Source organism: Bufo bufo, chromosome 6, assembly GCF_905171765.1.
Source record: "Bufo bufo chromosome 6, aBufBuf1.1, whole genome shotgun sequence".
NCBI lineage: Eukaryota > Metazoa > Chordata > Amphibia > Anura > Bufonidae > Bufo > Bufo bufo.
Window position 1 is genome coordinate 332,398,222 of NC_053394.1, and position 19,520 is coordinate 332,417,741.

The following is a 19,520-nucleotide window of genomic DNA, read 5'->3' on the forward strand; positions in this document are numbered from 1 at the left end:
TATGTCAGGCAGGAAGCTCAGGGTGTGTGTCATTTATCAGGGGGCATATCCTTTCTTTTTCCCTGTAACTGCCACAACTTCTAAGAGAAGATAAGGCTGGTGACTGTTGAAGATTTAAACTGAGCGTGTGTGACCACCACAGTGAGGTGGACAAGAAATAAGGAAAAGAACAAACAGCAGGTGGCGCTATACAGATAAATTTTATTGAATAGCTCAGTGGCTATAGTAAATTTCTAATTACATGCAATTACAAAATTATTCTGATCCAGGTGCCGGTTTAAAAAATATAGAATATTTTTCCTGGCACAGCTCCTTTAAACCATTCCCAGTTCTAGAGGCTGCTATAGGGGCCTGGTACTTTTGCTCTCTTTTTCTCGAATCTAACCAGTGGAGTGAAATTTTGTATTTCTTTTTCTCGCTTTTCAAAATGTGACTCTACAATGTACAGCTGCAGGGGATAGTCCTCTAGCAGACCTGCAATCTGCCTCACCAGTATGCCTGAGTATCTGAAGCCTATAACCCAGACAAATGCACCGTGGAGCCCAAAGCCCTAATTGGGCATCACAAACTATCTATCAATCTGCTCAGCTCCTCCTGCTCTATAACATGCCTTCTACAAATTGTGCTGTATTTTCAATGTGACAGATTTGCTTTGAGACAGATCCTATTTAAAAATGAAATATGAAGAGATGTACCACTTAAATGTTTTGCAGAAATATTGATTTGGTAAAGACATTCTTCATTTTATTAATAAAAGATATAAACTCTGCAATAAAAAGCATAAAAACACAATGTGCCGAACTTTATACAGCAGTGCAGTCAACTGTGCATGTACAAAACAAGCCTAACAATTGTCCATACATTCTTTTACTCTTCTGTATTTTCTAGGCAAAAGAAGAAAAACAAGTGCAGAAAGTCCTTCTAAAATCCTGAATGTATATTATCGGTAGTCAAGTTTCATAGTCTCCTATAAAAGATACACAATTGCCATACCTAAAAAAGCCGAAAAACACCTCACTCTCCTAGTAACACAATGTACAAAAACAACACACAGATATGGAAACTAAAAAAACTTCTAAAATGCTACACGTTTACTGGATTAACCAAATATGAGGTCATCATGGATAACATTTGCCTTTTATTCTTTTTAGAACATCTAGTTATTTCTTCTAATGTAATGTTGATCTTCATTCCATGGTTGCATTACGGATTTCCCAAAATTTGTAAAGATTTGTAAAGATTTCTCAAAAACAGGGTTTGCAGATTATGGCAGTACAGATATCGATGTATGGGAGAGGTTAATCCATTAAACACTTGAACTATGTCATTCACTTAACAGATTTTTAAGATTGATATCAAGCAAAGACAAACCAAGCTATCTCCTTAACATCAGGCATCAACGTGGAAGGGTTGTCCTGTTCACAAGTCTTCAGATCTTTAGTGGAAACGACAGATGCAAAACTGAGCAATCCTTATGGATCGCAGCTTGTAGACGTAGCGAGACTTCTTACATTTTGAGGATTTGTATAAGACTGGGACTTCTCTGTAGAATGGTTCACTGACCATTGAACTTTCTTTGGAGGTAACACAGCCTTTGCACAGACAGTAGGCTTCAACAATCTCTCGCGGGTATCTGTTCATATCTTCAGTAATTCTAAAAATAACAAAGGAAATGTTGGGTTAGTGGTTATTCATATAGGAGCAACCTGAGAGTGGAGTGCCTTAACTGCCCTAGACCAACATGAAGTTTACCATTAACCTCTTTACTTCTCCCCCCATTACTGGTGGTTTTACAAGTACACTAAGTAGCAGTTTTAGGCCACTGAATAGCCTTATTGGGTGTGAAATATATGGCAGTGCAATGTGGACACTGTGTACATGGTGGTATTGTTTGGATACTGCATGGAAGTCATATTTAGGCTTTGCATAGTAGTATGCATTGGCCACTGAATGATAGTATTGGTTGTGCAATGCATTATTTGATATACTATGGCAGTATTCAAGTATAAACCCTGAGGAGAGAGAGAGAGAGAGCCTACTTTACCTGTTGCACTTTTTTCTGCAAAATTGGCTCTGATACTAAGGCCCCTTTCACACGGGCGAGTATTCCGCTCGGATGCGATGCGTGAGTTGAACGCATTGCACCCGCACTGAATCATGACCCATTAATTTCTATGGGGCTGTGCACACGAGCGGTGATTTTCACGCATCACTTGTGCGTTGCGTGAAAATCGCAGCATGCTCCTCTTTGTGCCTTTTTCACGTAACGTAGGCCCCATAGAAATGAATGGGGTTGCGTGAAAATCGCAAGCATCCGCAAGCAAGTGCGGATGCGGTGCGATTTTCACGCACGGTTGCTAGGAGACGATCGGGATGGAGACCCGATCATTATTATTTTCCCTTATAACATGGTTATAAGGGAAAATAATAGCATTCTGAATACAGAATGCATAGTAAAATAGGGCTGGAGGGGTTAAAAAAAATAATAATAATAATTAAACTCACCTTAATCCACTTGATCTCGCAGCCCGGCTTCTCTTCTGTCTCCTTCTTTGCTGATTGCAGAAAAAGGACCTGTGGTGACGTCACTCCGGTCATCACATGATCCATCACATGATCTTTTACCATGGTGATGGATCATGTAATAGACCATGTGATGACCGGAGTGACATCACCACAGGTCCTTTTCCTGCAATCAGCAAAGAAGGAGACAGAAGAGATGCCGGGCTGCGCAATCAAGTGGACTAAGGTGAGTTTAATTATTATTATTATTATTTTTTAACCCCTCCAGCCCTATTTTACTATGCATTCTGTATTCAGAATGCTATTATTTTCCCTTATAACCATGTCATAAGGGAAAATAATACAATCTACAGAACACCGATCCCAAGCCCGAACTTCTGTGAAGAAGTTCGGGTTTGGGTACCAAACATGCGCGATTTTTCTCACGCGAGTGCAAAACGCATTATAATGTTTTGAACTCGCGTGGAAAAATCGTGCATGTTCCCGCAACGCAACCACACCTTTTCCCGCAACGCCCGTGTGAAAGGCGCCTAAGGCTACTTTCACATTTGCGGCAGAGTGATCCAGAAAGCAGTTCAGTCGCCGGAACTGCCTGCTGGATCCGGCAAAATGTATGCCAACTGTTGGCATTTGTAAGACTGATCAGGATCCTGATCAGTCTTAAAAATGCCTGATCAGTCAGGAAAATGCATTGAAACGCCGGATCTGTTTTTCCGGTGTCATCTGGCAAAACGGATCCGGCATTTATTTTTTTCACCTTTTTTTGGGTCTAAAACATTCCTATGGAAAAAAAATGCCGGGTCCGGCATTCAGGCAAGTCTTCAGTTTTTTTGGCCGGAGATAAAACCGCAGCATGCTACGGTTTTATCTTTTGTCTGATCAGTCAAAATGACTGAACGGAAGACATCCTGATGCATCCTGAACGGATTACTCTCCATTTAGAATGCATAGGGATAAACCTGATCAGTTCTTTTCCGGCATTGAGCCCTTTTGACGGAACTCAGTGCCGGAAAAGAAAAATGCTAGTGGGAAAAGTACCCTAAGGCTGCATTTACAAGCTTATCCATGGACTCATCGAATAATTCTAACTAAAACCATAAAATTGTATAAAATGCAGTTAGATGGTGGACATACAGTTTTATAGAAATACATGGGCAGAATTATCCAACTCTTAATTCCTGGCATAGTCTCTTTATAATATCGCCATGATAAACCATACTATAAGGTACCATAGAAACATATTGCCAACAATAAAAATGAGGTCCCTTTCAGGAACTGATTGACATCATCCAGGGGCGGATTGGGAACTCAAAGTGGCCCTGGAAAAAAAAAAGTAAAAGTGTCCCCATGTTGTAGACGGAGTCAAACTGGTAAAAGGTGTGGCTAAGCCAAGTAGGTGGATTTTTTGCGGGGCAATCTGTAGTTTTTATTGATACCATTTTAGAATGTATATGTCTTTTTGATCACATTTTTTTCAGCTTTTTTGGGAGATGAACTGACAAAAAACTGTGAATCCACCATTCCGATTTTGTTTTCCATTACGGCATTCACCGTACCGAATAAATACGCTTATATTTTAATAGTACAGGCATTTTGTGTGCAACAATAAAAATGATCTTTATTTTTATTGTTTACTTTTTTTTTTATATGGGGAAGGGCACTGATTTGAATTTTTTTTTTTTTTTATACTTTAAAAACTTTTCAATTATCTTAAGCCTTTAACATGTGATCGTCTGATTTCACCCTATAGGACATTTATTGCAGCTCACAGACAATGCCGCTGGGCATCTGCCCCAGCAGAACCAAATACCACAGTGCAGCAAAATATACTGCCCCAGCAGAACCAGATACCACAGTGCAGCAGGAGAATTTGGGTGCCTACATATGTAATGTACTAGTAATGGAATGTACTCGTCTACACTATGCATACTAGTGCATTACATTACTATGTATATACTAGTACATTACATATATAAGGTATGTCATACAACACGTTATGAATATATAATGTACTAGTAATGTAATGTATTAGTATAAACTGTGTATACTAGTGTATTACATTCCTATGTATATACACAGTGTATACTAGTACATTACATATGTATATGTAATCTATTATTAATGTAATGTACTAGAATATACTGTGTATAATAATGCATTATATTACTAGTACATTAGATATGCATCACACTAAATATTTTTACTTAGGTAACACATGCCACCACCAGTCCACCACACCAGGCACCAGGGCAGCTGAAGGTCCACACTGGAAGCTGAGGCAGTCGGGAGCTGTGAGCAGCACATAGCAGGCCTGGGGCATTGTCTGAAGAAGCTAGGCAGGCTGATGAGGTGAGGGCCCACTCGGCAGCTTGTTCTCAGCAGGAGAGTTGATGGACATAGAAGGGAGGTGGAGCATCAACCTAGCTCCGCACTGGCAGTGGAGTAAGCTATAGTCATGGTCTGTGTGCTAGGTGACGTCCCTGGACACCATTGGCTACGTCCTGAGGTCATGTGATGTTCCTGACGCTGGGAGTGTCAGGTCCTTCTAGGTCTGTACAGTATTAATAAATGAATACTGTAATAGACCTATCTACCAGGGCCACGGTCCTTGTACATCAGGCCTGATGTCAAGTTCTGATGTATGCGGACAGCTGCCTGGAAGATAGTACTACTTTACGTATTGAAATCATAAAGACAGTGGTGAGAGCAATGGAGTATCGGCCCACCGGGAACTTTCCTGGTGGGGTCTATGGCCAATCCGCCCCTGACCTCATCACACTCCTACTAATGCCATTTTAACAACTTGATTGCATTGAATGACCATTTCCTACTTTGCTAACATTACAGCCCATGTGGAGATCACGTCACTTATATGTGGACAAGGACAACCTAGAATTTGCCACCTGTCTCCGGGTGCCCCATAGCAGTTGCAGCCCCTTGGTTTCTCTAAGGTACACGTCATTGAAACTTACTTTGCACTTTCCACTTTCTCAAAATATTTCCACCACCTACATAAAGCTGATTCTATCCAGGATACCCACCCATATCTCTCACCCTTAAAGCGGTTGGCCATTTTCTGGCTACTCGTGACCAGTGTGTAGGTAAGATGAGTATGTGGCATTTTCTAATATAGCCTTTGTTGCTATTCTGTCCTGTTTTCCATATTTCATAAGTCATGTCCCCTTGATAGGCAAATCCTCAGTGCTGTCCACATAGAGGTCCTGTCCATAAGATGGGCGCTGATGTCATACAGCCTCCCCCATTCAAATCCACTGCACCTGCACTAAACTTCCAGCAGTGCTAGTGCAGATGGCAGGTGCAGTATATTTGAATAGAGTAGATATTACATGGAGGTTATTTACCTGGTCACATGATCCTTCAACAGTAGCCATTTTATGGACAGGACCTCTGTTTAGACAGCAGAAAAGACTTGGCAAACAAGGGGGCACACCTCTTGACATACATAAAATGGCACAGAATTTCAACAAAGGGTATATTAGTAAGTGCCATATTGTCATCTTACAAACACATTGCTCAACAGTAACCAGAAAGTGGCCAACCTCTTTAAATATTTCAGCATTACATTACAGGAAGTGTAAGTTTTGCACATACATGATCACATCTTATAGGGTCACTAACTTCAAAAAAATGTTGATATGTCATAGAGAAATACCAAAAGTTGAGATCCCCACCAATCCCTAGAACGAGATGAGAGAAGCACATACATATCACTCTAGCTGCTGAATATGAATTGAGATGGGCCCATAAACTTATATGGAGCCCTTCTTATGTGGCCTCATTCTAGGGATCTTGGGGGTCTTAGCGTTCAGACCCCTATCGATCTAAGCTTTTGATGTTTCTATGACATATCAAAAGTATTTTTTGAAAAGTTAGTGACTCTTTAATCCTAGCACAGCATTTGTGATGTTTTTATCCCATTCTTAACCCCTTTAGTTTCTACTATACTGACTAGCTTATAGCAACCTAAATATAGACATGCAATGGGTTGGGTGAGAAAATAATTATTCCGAATGTATCTATAAGAAGACACTCCAAGTACAATAAACATACGTCTTACCTGTAGGACCATGGGGAAATACTTCTGTCTTGCATCAGCTCTGAGGAGACGTTGACACTTGTGGGGCATCTTTTCATCTTTACATCAGGGACGTAGTCTGTCTTGCTTAGAAGGAGAGATTCTGGTGACAGTCGTTGATATTTCTGCTTTAAAGATTCCTCAGAGGGATCTTTGCATCTTATGCGATGCCCTTGACACAGCGTACATGACAAGATCAGAATGACAGAGAAAATCAGCTTCTTCATCTGCATGAGCAAAAAAAAAGACAAGTGCTCAAGAACTTGACAACTGTAAAGAAATACATTGTACAATTCTTCATTATTATTATTATTATTATTTCAGTGCCATTCATTCCATAGCGCTGTACATATGAAAAGGGGTGTACATACATAATACAGACAATTGCACTAAGCATGAACAAGACGGGGGAGAAGGGGAGAAGGACACAGTAGGAGAGGGTAAAGTTGGTCATGGTGGTATAGAGACGGCAGGGTCACTGGTTGTAGGCTTGTCTGAAGTGGTGGGTTTTTAGGTTTCTTTTGAAGGATTCCACTATAGGTGAGAGTCTGATATGTTGGGGAACGAGTTCCAGAGTGTAAGGGAAGCACGGGAGAAATCTTGGAGGCGATTGTGGGAAGAGGTGATAAGAGGAGAGGAGAGAAGAAGGTCTTGTGAGGATCAAAGATTGCGTGTGGGGATGTATCGGGAAAGTAGCTCAAAGATGTAGGGGGGGGATAGGTTGTGGACAGCCTTGTATGTATTTGTTAGTAGTTTGAACTGAATTTGCTGGGCAATGGGGAGCCAGTGAAGGGATTGGCAGCGGGGAGAGGCAGAGGAGTAACAGGGTGAGAGGTGGATTAGTCGGGCAGCAGTCGAGTTGAGGATAGATTGGTGGGGTGTGAGAGTTCTAGATGGAAGGCCACGTAGGAGGATAATGCAGTAGTCTAGGCGGGAGATGATGAGGGCATGTACAAGCATTTTCGCAGACTCAAAGCTGAGGAAAGCACGGATGCGGGAGATATTTTTGAGTTGGAGGCGGCAGGTGGTGGAAAGGGCATGGTTGTGCGGTCAGAAGGAGAGGGCAGAATCCAAGGTCACTCCAAGGCAGCGGACTTGGTTGACCGGGGAGAGTGTGCAGCTATTGATTGTGATAGATAGGTCTGTTGGGGAGGTTGAGCAAAATGGGGGAAAGATGATGAATTCTGTTTTATCCATGTTAAGTTTTAGAAAGCAAGAGGAGAAGAAGATAGGCATTGTGGGATTCTGAATAGTAAGGTGGTGATATCTGGACCAGAGAGGTATATTTGTGTCATCAGCATAAAAGGGATACTGAAAGCCATGGGACTCTATGAGCTGTCTCAGGCCGAAAGTGTAGATAGAGAAGAGCAGGGGTCCTAGGACAGAGCCTTACGGTACACACACAGAGAGGGAATGAGACGAGGAGGTGGTATAAGAGTGGGAGACGCTAAATGTCCACTATGTGAGGTATGATGGGATCCAGGAGAGGGCCAGGTCAGTGATGCCAAGAGAGTTTGTAACAGAAGGGAGTGGTCGACAGTGTCAAAGGCAGAGGACAGGTCAAGGAGAAGGAGGACAGAGTAATGTGTTTTGGTTTTGGCTGTTAGTAGGTCATTGGTGACTTTGGTGAGGGCAGTCTCAGTTGAGTGGTGGGGTCAGATGAGAGGACAGTTCAGAATGGACATGTTGCTCAAATAGCTTTGAGGCATATGGAAGAAGTGATATGGGGCGATAACTGGACAAATAAGATGGGTCAAGTGAAGGCGTTTTGAGGATGGGTGTAATGGTAGCATGTTTAAAACCAGAGGAGAAGACACCAGAGGTTAGTGATAGGTTGAAGAGATGAGTTAGGGCTGGGATAGGATCTTGTAACGTTCTCCAACAACACTTTTCTATATTATGTGCAAACTCCAACATGTTCCACCTTGATCCTTGAGCATTTCTAACTTTTTGTTTCCTTATATCAGTAATACAAAACTACATGCTTTTATTAGGGGAAAGTCGCACCTTGCTCACCTTCCATCAACCTGTAGTTCCCTACCTTCAGGTGTTTCTAAATCTCTCAGTCCCCAAAAAGCTGGCTGAAGGGGTTGTTCCAAGATCAACACTTATGACCTATGCAAATGTTCTCTGTGCCCATTTACATGGAGCACCAATTGAGCATGTGTTCTGCCACTCTTTTCAATGTCTATAAGACTGATGGAGATAGTTGTACAACATTTGGTTATTTTCATCAGTCCTATAGGCTTTGAATGTTCCGGCAGGGACACACGGAGCTTTATTTTTATGATTGTTGGGGTTCACTATCATCTTATCCTGTGGTAAAGTGATAAGTGTTGATCTTTGGACAATACTGTGAAAAGGGTATGAATGAATATGCATCTGAGGCATCTCCCCCTTAATTTCTGTGCTGTGAGAGGGGAGGAAGAGCAGCATCATTCCATACATTGCATTCAATCAGAAAAATAATAAAAGTAATAATAAGTCACAAGATGACAAATATTAGACAGCAAAAATTCCATTACATCTCAACTTCAAATATTCACAGCTTATAGGTTTCGTGCCATAGTCTTCCCTCTGCCCCATCGAACAAAGCCAAGCCACAAGCACTGAGAGTGTGCATTACTAGCTGAAGAAGTGATATCAAGTGGCGTTATTGGGTGGGGTCCACTAGGAGTAGCAATTGATCATATTTTAGCTGCCATTTTGAATGTGAAAAATGTTAAAAGGGTCTCATAAAAAAAAAACACCATATCCATATACATTATTAGACCACATCTTTGGCAAATTCGATTAATGTGGGCAATTCGTCTAAAAGGCATCCATGTAATGCTTCATTTCCATGCCAGCAGCTGTTTCCCAGTGGTGCAAGACTCCAATCTGAGAGGGGATTGGATAACCCCTATATTATAATAAGGCAATCATTTACGTTATTACATGTTTATGGACAACGAATGATGTCCTAAGGTTTCTAGTTACACAATAAAACAATGAGGGACAGCCAAATTATTTCATGTGTCTGGACCTCTGTTCACGAGTCCACGTTAGGGGTAAATAAACATAGTTGTCTGAGGATTTATCATCACAGCAGTTTAAAAGGGTTCTCTGAGATTTATATATTGATGACCTATCCTCAGTATAGGTCATCAATATGAGATTGGCAGGGGTCCAACTCCCGAAACCACCACCGATCAGCTTTTGAGGAAGCTGCGGCACTCATCAGAGCTCTGGTTAGCTTCGTAGAACCCTTACAGCTTACCAAGCACAACGCTATCTATTTATTAGCGGCTATGCTTGGTATGGAAGCCCAGCCCCATTCATTTAAATGGGAAATAAGCTGCGTTTAGGGCGCCATGTGACCGATGAACGTGACAACACATGGCCTAGGACAGGGATGCTCAACCTGCGGCCCTCCAGCTGTTGTAAAACTACAACTCCCACAATTGCCCTGCTGTATGCTGATAGCTGTAGGCTGTTCGGGCATGCTGGGAGTTGTAGTTTTGCAACAGCTGGAGGGCCGCAGGTTGAGCATGCCTGGCCTAGGAAGAGGCCTAAGCGGTCACAGATCAGCGGGGGTCTCGGTAGTTGGACCACCACCAAACTGATATTGATGACCTATTCTGAGGATAGGCAATCAATATGTAAATCCCCAAAAAACCCTTTAAAAGGACACTATAAAGAAAAAAAAGAAAAATACGTTTCCTGTTATTTACTACTGAGGTCTGGAGTATGCAAATCAGCTTATCAAAGGGGAGGTCCACCTTTATTTAGATTCCTGATGTATCTGCTTCATGCCGATACATACTGTATGCGCATTAAGATATATGCAGTATGTATATATAATATATATATTATATTTTATATTATATATTTTTTATATTTGATATATTTTTTATTTTTTATTATATATATTTTTATATATATATTTGATTTATCTCAATAGTTCTGAGACTGATCTCATGCACAAGGCCTTTTTATTGCTCTGTCATCTATGTACACAGTATATGGCACTGCTATTTATGCACTGTACTGTATATTGTTTTTGCAGTTGTGGTGATATTGCCACTGTATAGCAGTATATGGAAGTATTATCTGTGCAACATACTGTATAGCACTTATAATTTAGGCACTGTATGCTATAGGTATTTGTAAAGTCTGTGACAATTTTGATAGTACCAGGCAGGTCACTATCCACAGTAAAGCTGGCATTGCATGTGGCCATTGGTCACTTATATAAGACTGTTCATTTCCTCCCTTTCGACCTTCAAGCTGTGTGCCGCTGGTAGAGATCTAGAGATCTATCCACATTTGCTCATTGCCTCTGACAGCACTATAAATATACATACTGTTCAGCTTTATTTAATGAGAAGTGGTAATACCCAAATCACCCTAATTTATACTAGAAAGAGAATGGCCTCGTAAAAACCAAACTGTTTGCCATAAACGCACTTATGGGGGGTTTCAACATCACAAGTATTTAAAATACAATTTATTAAGCCATCCAGAGTAAAAAAAAAAAAAAGACATTTATTACAGGATGACACACGACGCTGTAGAGAAGTCTAATAGACCTTCAGTACAATACGCCATAAAACGGTGCAAAGTTCCTCCTGGAGCGAATACAAGCTTACGTCGATAGTTAAAGGGCCATGGTTGGCTTGTTGACATGCATGAGACTGATTTACTGAATTTATGTTACTTTTTGTTTCCATTTCCTTCTTTTCATATCATAATACTGTTTATGGAACTGTAGATTCGTATATGGACTTAATAATCTTGATTATCACATGACCCAAGGCAGAAGATAAAATCTAGTCATACATGTTCGATAGTTGTGGGCTGACAGCTATCTCTCCCGACCCCGTATATATGCATGCCAGGCTCAGCGAACAGATATTTCTTTCAACCCCCTATACGCATGTCCATTTGGCTCAGCCAAGCATGCATGTGTTCTGGATACAGAGAGGGGAGTAAACTACTTCCAGACACCTCTAGAGATGGCATATTTCTCTAAGTACATAAATGAGTGGGCATGTTGAAATCCAGCTGCCTGAGACTTCTTTCCACCAATGGCAGATATTGCAAGCTTAAAGGGGTAATCCTATCTCAAGCATGAATGGGTGAGGTTGGAATACCCATCTTATGCAGCGGCCAGGATGGATGGAGTTATGGAAACAGCCGAATGGGCTGTGCTATACTGTTTTGTAACTCACCTTCACTTCTATGCACAGCCCACTCAACTGCTTGCTTAAAGAGGTTCTTCACCTCTGGGGACCTTTACTGCAGACCCCCCAGCAGTGGTGGAAATCACACTTTCATAGACCCCAATGCTAGGTTCCAGCTCCTTCGCTTCCCTGGCTCTGCTGCAGTGGTCACTGACTGGCTGCAGTGATGGCAAGTTATGTCAAATGACCCGCTTCAAACCACACCCCAGTAGCAGCAGTGGAGCCAGAGGAGCAAAGCGGCTGGAAGCCAGCCCTGGGGTACGGGTAAGGATGATTCACACTGTGGGTCTGGCCATGCTGGAGGTATGCAGAAAAGGTCCCAAGGGCCGAACAACCCATTTAAATCTGCCACATAGGACTTTAAATGGTTCCATGTCACTCTTTAGGTTAGCATTTAGAATCTGTGCAAATAACAGCATGATATTTACTATAAGAAAAAACCTAAAGTCTATAGCAACTGTTTACCCTAAAACAGTCATTTCCCGCATGATTTGCTCTCAGTCGATTGCAGCTTTTTATGGTCATGTTTTTAGAGCTCATCCTAAACTTACTTATCACTTTTGTCAGTGTTAAATTTAAAGCTCGCAAAAAATTCACATTCAGTATAACCGGACCTTCCAGATTCCCCAAATTTTCTGACATTTCATCTAAAGATGAGTGAACAAAACATTTCTGTTCAAAGTGTAGCTGTCATTTCACATGACTTATTATGTGTGTGTACAAGAAGAATAACTCTATACTTGATCATTTTATCACTTGTATCGCCAGTGTACCCCTCTGCAGGCTCCATTTCTGATTGTAAGTTTTCCGTGAGCTGATAATTGAAGACTGCCTCCTATACACAGCACACACAGGGAAGAGGAGATCCTGCTCTGCTATCTCACTGAAGCACAACCTCAGAAGCAGCAGCAGCATGGAGTGCATTGTACAAAAGTAATGAAAAATGTAGCTATGAATCCAGCACTGAAGTGAGACAGAAAACTTACTACAGCATCTCTGTGTGTCTCTGTCTCTGTTTTCCTCTTGCTTTCCCTGCCACTCCTGCCACACCCTAATATTTATTTAGTTAGTTTATGCACTTACAGTATATAATGCTTCTATATTTCTATGGGCTGGCACTGTAACCTGATCTATCAGTTAAGCTGACTTCCTATCTTCACTGAGGATTTTAACAGTAAATTGAGAGTGATCACTGCAGGATACAGCAGGGGGGGATGGGTGGGTAGTCTGCTAAGTGGAGAACGAGGCATTTTCTGTAATTAGATATATAACAAAGTTTCTTATCTTCATTTGTACTAGTTTACTAGCAATGTAAACATTACAGTGCAGATTACAGTGCATATAATAAACATACAGTGTAAATAAATCTATACATGGTGAGTAAAATGAAGTATTAAAGAGATTTTCCAGTAACTAAATGGATATTTATTGACATTTGGTGGCCAAAAGTGACATAAGGTTCTAAAAAGAATTTATCAGCTTGGATGTTCCCTCTCTTCCTCCTGAACTCCAATGAGCTGGCTATGCCTTCATGGAACCGTGATGGGGGCCAAGGAACCCCATCATGGTTGTAGGCAGAAGGTTGTAGGCAGTCTAGTGGGTTTTATTTAAAGGTACCCATACATCATCAAAAGCTGTCAACTGATCTCTCCTGAATCCCCCATACACATACCTACTTGGTTTGGCTGAGAGTGTGTGTGTTTTCAATGGGGAGATAGGACAAAGTTGCTTTCAGACACCTCTCCCTTGAGACAAAAAGGCTCATTAGCTGAAAATCATTGGGTCCAGTTCTTCTCTCCCATGACAACATGTGTTGGCAGAGAGTTGGGAGCCCCCCCCCCCCCCCATACACATTGTCAGCCAATCCTACCCAAAATGAAATAAAATAAGTGTTAGTGTTGGTGGAGGGAGCAAAGCAAAGCTGGTCCAAGTGATGGGTAATAGTATGGATGTATCTTGCACCGGCTCTAGGGGCTACACTGCATACGTATTGTCTGTAGTTCAATGTGACCCAGCATCACCCTCCACTCAGGTTACCACTCACAGACAGAACTATCCAGATGGCAAATTTAGCTGGGCAGCACAGTGCTAACTCTTTTTTACCCATGTATAACATGCATCGGTTCCCTGTGAAGGTAACTGGAGAAAAATCCAAGCTCAGGAGAACTATATTCACCTATACAACACAGCTGTGGGGACAGGGTAGAGATACAAAACAAAAGGGCACTTGTATGTGGGCAAACTGTGGCACTCATCACAGTGCCCCTTCATTATGGCTTCTTAGCAGAGTTGAAAACTGGAAGTCCTGTGGGGTAATGTGGAGGACTAAGGTAAGGTCAAGCGGTCCAACCATGGTCTAGCCTGCAGAAGTTCGTGCCCACCCATGCCAGCTAATGCATGTGAGGTGGGTGAACTTTGCCTTTGGCATGTGACTGTTTGGCTTTACCCTGAAGAGAAGGGCTTCTGACTTTCAGGAGATGCAGCAGTGCCCTTCTGCCTTATCTTGTGGCCACACTGCATGGATGTCATGTGTTTGTTTGCATTCCCAGAACATTTTTAGAGCATTCGCTGGGCTGTAAAATTCCATGCACACATTTTGTTTCCTGATTGACATCTTCCTGTATTTACGAGCCAGCATATTGAGCAAGCGCGACGCATGCTGAGATAGTCTCCAAACAACCTACATATTATGCAAAACACACAGTTACAACGTGTCGGGCGATGTGGACTGTGGCTTTAAGGATCATTAGCAGGGCTATTGACAAAGACATGAGGTCAGGTCTGTCTACTGGCACTGGCTGCTAGACGTGCAAACGGAGGTGATAAACCTTGCCAGGCATACCGGGTAGCCAACATCTAAGATAGTCAATACCCCCATTCACATGTATGTTTGTCTTGGCTGAACTTTCACGGGGAAGGATAAGTGGAAACCAGGCACCTCCAGAATTTTTTATCTTGGGGGAAGCAATAAGATCAGGCAGGAAAAGCCAACCTGCCCAATAGTAAATGTTGGGTGGGATGCTATCCGCCATCACAAGTAGACTTCTCATTTCTTACAAAGCCTCAATATATTCCGTAGAGATGACATTAAGCACACAGCAGCTCTCATCTTCCCCTTCACCAGTCGAGCACCTGGATGCGTAATGGTAAATTCGAAAATATAGGAAAATCCAGCTCAAGAAATGGTGAAAAAAATTTGTAGCTTTATTGCGGCATAAAATCTTCGACAGAAACAGGAATGTTCAATTACACGTTTCAGACCACTAACAAATATCGGTCCTTCCTCATGACTCATAGTCATAGTCATGAGTAAGGACCGATATTTGTTAGTGGTCTGAAACGCGTAACCGAACATTCCTGTTTCTGTCGAAGATTTTATGCCGCAATAAAGCTACAAATTTTTTTCACCATTTCTTGAGCTGGATTTTCCTATATTTTCGAATTCCGTAGAGATGGGATAGATTGTTATCACTCAAACGAGTTCCTAACCTGGATCACCCACGTCACGCCACTGGATTATATAAAGCATTTCTGCATTGTCATAGAGGTCATATTGTAATTATGGCGCACACTCACCGTTCCTATGTACTCTATATCAACACTAGTCAATAAATGGATTTTATGGCTTAATAAATAGTGCTTTACCCACATCATTCATGTAGCGCATCTCCACAACGTATGCAAGAAATGAAAGACAGTGGGGATCCATCCACCCCCCCGTGATTGCTCCTATCAAGATAATGCAGACTGAGTAGGTCCATGCATGTGTGCAGGTCTCCATTGCCTGGAGAAATGAGGGGCACGGATTTTTAATGGTTAGTCACTATATAAACATAGCCTTTCTTAAAGAGGACCTGTCTCTTGTGTCCCATGAAAAAACAGTTCTGCGGCATCTTTTGTTATAACTCTGTGTTGTAAAGTTCCTCTATTTTTCGTCCTAGAAATGTATCAATACATTGGCAATTGGGTGTCATCTTTCCCCCTTTCTAAGTGGTGTGTCCTTACAGAGTTATCACTGATTGGACAATGTCAGACTTTCTAGGGACTAGTAGCATTCAAGTGTCAATTTATTCATATATTTCTAGCATGAATAACAGAGGAACAGCACAATACAAGGTTATAAGAAGAGACGCTTCAGAATTTTTATATTATGGGGAATACAATTACCGTATTTACTAAAACAGCCATGTCAGGTCTGCTGCCAAAGGTCTAGACTAGAGGTCTGAATCTCCAGATCTGTGACCCCAGAAATCAGAGAGGGGACATCCCTCATAAATGTATAAATGCACGCCCCTGATTTCAGTAACTGACCGGGGAGGGAGGACACTATTCTGTACATATGTCCTGCTTGTATGGATAGAATCTGTATATACAGTACGTCCCACATGCACAATGGCAATTCCCCCCTTTAACAACTGCTCCTATAATGTTACTGTGCACATTGATGTAGTTATACACCACCAAAAGATACAACCTCAGAGACATCACAATAAGATATACCAGGAGGAGGCATAGAATATGCAGAAAACTGATCTTTGCACTATATTTGGTTTTCTGTGTGGACTATAGATCTGACCCCTAACTCCAAAATAAATATATATACAAATTACATAAAAGCACATGTACTCTAACACAGATAGATATTAGATAGATAGATATGAGATATATATCTCTATATAGAACGATAGATATTAGAATACTACATAGATACAGATACAGATTTAGCCGAGCTAAAATTGACTCTGATAACACGTCACAGTGTTATCTCGTGTCATCTTGTGACAAAAGCCATTGCAATACATTTAAAGAGTTAGTTTACCTTCTTGTGCCATTTTTTACTTAATGCGTAAACCATCAAGTTTAGCTCAGCTGCGTATGTAGATATTAGAATTCTAGATGGTTGGATGGATAGATAAATATATACTAGAATACTAGATAGATAGATAGATAGATAGATAGATAGATAGATAGATAGATAGGAGATAGATAGATAGATAGATAGATAGATAGATAATAGATAGATAGATAGATAGATAGATAGATAGATAGATAGATAGATAGATAGATAGATAGATAGATATGAGATAGATAGATAGATAGATAGATAGATAGATATGAGATAGATAGATAGATAGATAGATAGATAGATAGATAGATAGATAGATAGATAGACAGATATAAGATCGATATTAGTTTTGTAGATGGATTGATGAATAGGTATACATATATTAGAATGATAGATAGACAGATAGATAGATAGATAGATAGATAGATAGATAGATAGATAGATAGATAGATAGACAGATATTAGATTTGATAGATAGAATATTGGAATGATAGATAGATAGATAGATAGATAGATAGATAGATAGATAGATAGATAGATAGATAGAAATTAGATAGAATATTGGATGGATAGACAGATAGATTCTGCATTGTAAAAGACTATGTACATTTTATTTCTACAGATGTAGCAGAGCACATCTTGTCCTCAAATTCTTGGGAGCAGCCTTGTTTGTGCATTGTGATAATACCCGCCGCCCTATATAAAAACCAGAATTACCAAAGAATAATTTGACAATGTGACGCTCTGTGCCATCTATTCAGAATATATCACACATCCATCCCCGTTGCCCCTCTGTTATTGGATCTCACCTCGGCTGTAATTTCTTAGACCCAGGCTTTAAAGGGGAAGAGCCAGGAGAGGTGTTTGTGCAGCTGAATCCCTGGCAGGCTTTATAACCTCCCGTCATTGCCGCCTACAAATAATGATAGAACTTCCCCATAGTTTTTTTTTTTTTACCTCACTTTGCAGTAACCTGAAACTGAAGGTGGAACAGGTTTCTGGACGGAGGCCAGCAGTGGATTGCTTGTAAAAAAACACACCCAGATTTGTCACACCTGTCATGCACTTTGCACTCCCCTCAGGTGTTACGAGAAGAAGGCCTGTTGCAAGGAAAGGAGTGTTTTTCTGGAAAGATATACTCTGGACAGCACTGTTATTTGAGTGGATGGATTATGTGGGCACTATGGCTGCATCAGTATGTAATGGGTGTCTGTTGCTGGCTGTATCACAGGAGATACCGTCTGGCTGTATTGTGGGACACTGACAGATTTAATGTCAGAGAGTCTATAGATGCACCAAATTTATCAAAATTTCAGAGAGTCTATAGATGTAGCAAATTTATCAAAATGGCTCATGCTGGACCATTAATTAGGTGCATAGTTAAACGTTTTTGTATAAGACTCTGTTAGCACCATAGAATATAGTTGCTCTGATGGATGCCGTACATGTTATGTTAGATTCCTGACCGGAACCACAGCCAGCAAGCTCAGAAACTGCTACCTGTCATCATACGGTAGAGTCTAAGGCAACCCCTAGGTATTCACCAGACACCACCACAAGGCATGTCAGTCTTGGCTGCTAGGGGCCCAGGTTATGGTTGCAGAGTAAGGTGGCAGAAAACAGGTCTGAGTTTGCTGGTGCAGACCAAACCAGGTGCCAAAGGAAAGCAGATACAAACTAATCAAAGTCAAAATCAGGAGCGTACAGATGTAACCAAATCAGCAGACAAGTGTCTGAACACAGGAGGGAAGGGGAACAGTAACTGGGCCTGGAAACTAGGGAAGAAACAGGTCACCTCCTAGACAACCCTAATCCAGGTCCTGACTACCTATCAATATGGATAGACCTTGAAGGTAGGAATATTCATAAGCAGTATACCTAGGCCCTGATTTCCCTATAAGGACCAGAGACAACCCATTCCTTCCCAGATGGACGAATGGAAGTCTCTGTCCCAGGCCCAGATACAACAACAGGGAATATAACAAATACAAACAAACACGACACTTAACTTCTGTAGAGATGGAAGAATAGGAACACCAGAGAGGATTTCACACCTGCTTAGCCAAACCCAATTGAAGCTATCAACCGCATAGTCAGAAGGGTGGGGTGAGACTATAAAGGGTAGAAGTGATGACCACTGAGCAACAGCTGAGAAAAGGGAAGTGGTCATTAACCCTATCAACACTGAATCAAGAGAAATCAAGGAGGCTGTTAGATTCCTCCATGCTCAGCCAATCTCCTAAGATTTGCTGACATCAGTCACCTGAGTAACCGTGACAGTACCCCCCCCCCCTTCTATGGGTGACCTCCGGGAACCCAGGAGCGACCTTAGCAGGATGGGCTCTGTAAAAGAGGCCTGCACCAGACGATTCGCATTAACATCGGCCGCTGGAGCCCACATCCTCTCCTCTGGTCCGTAACTCCTCCAGTGGACGAGATACTGGAGGGATCTACGGAGAACTCGGGAGTCCATAATCCTGCTGATTTGAAATTCTAAATTACCGTCCACCATGACAGGAGCGGGAGGCAAGGAGAACGGCTCAACAGTTTCGAGAGGCGGCACAGAGGATTAGGAGGCGGTGCAGAAGTCTGGAAAGGCGGCTCTGGGCACGAACGGCGGTGGGTGCGGCCGGCACCTTGCATCCCTTGACATCCCCTTGGGCACCTTATTTCTTTGAGTGACAGGTTAGTAAAACCTGTTTTTTAGCAAAATAAGGCTACGGATCACATTTAGAAGCCCACATTAGGAATCCTGATGAGGCCCTGAACATCAGCATATGTTTAGCTGACAGGGGTGAAACCTGGTGACAGAATCCCTTTAAATCTGGTG

At 41.6% G+C, this 19,520-nt stretch overlaps 1 protein-coding gene across 2 annotated transcripts; it reads right to left on the reverse strand.

Annotated features, from left to right (window-relative positions):
- Window positions 1-188: 188 nt before the first annotated feature.
- LOC121003756 (interleukin-17D-like) lies at window positions 189-18,374 on the reverse strand. 2 transcript variants are annotated; one of them, XM_040435644.1, is made up of 3 exons: window positions 17,408-18,374; window positions 6,602-6,846; window positions 189-1,654 (listed from the first exon to the last, which is right to left on the reverse strand). In XM_040435644.1, exons 1-3 carry the CDS (start codon window positions 17,441-17,443, stop codon window positions 1,438-1,440), a joined length of 498 nt encoding a protein of 165 aa, XP_040291578.1. In that variant the 5' UTR covers window positions 17,444-18,374; the 3' UTR covers window positions 189-1,437. The 2 variants fall into 2 exon arrangements, with proteins under 2 accessions (XP_040291578.1, XP_040291579.1); XM_040435645.1 differs by having other exon boundaries at window positions 17,500-18,358.
- Window positions 18,375-19,520: the final 1,146 nt, after the last annotated feature.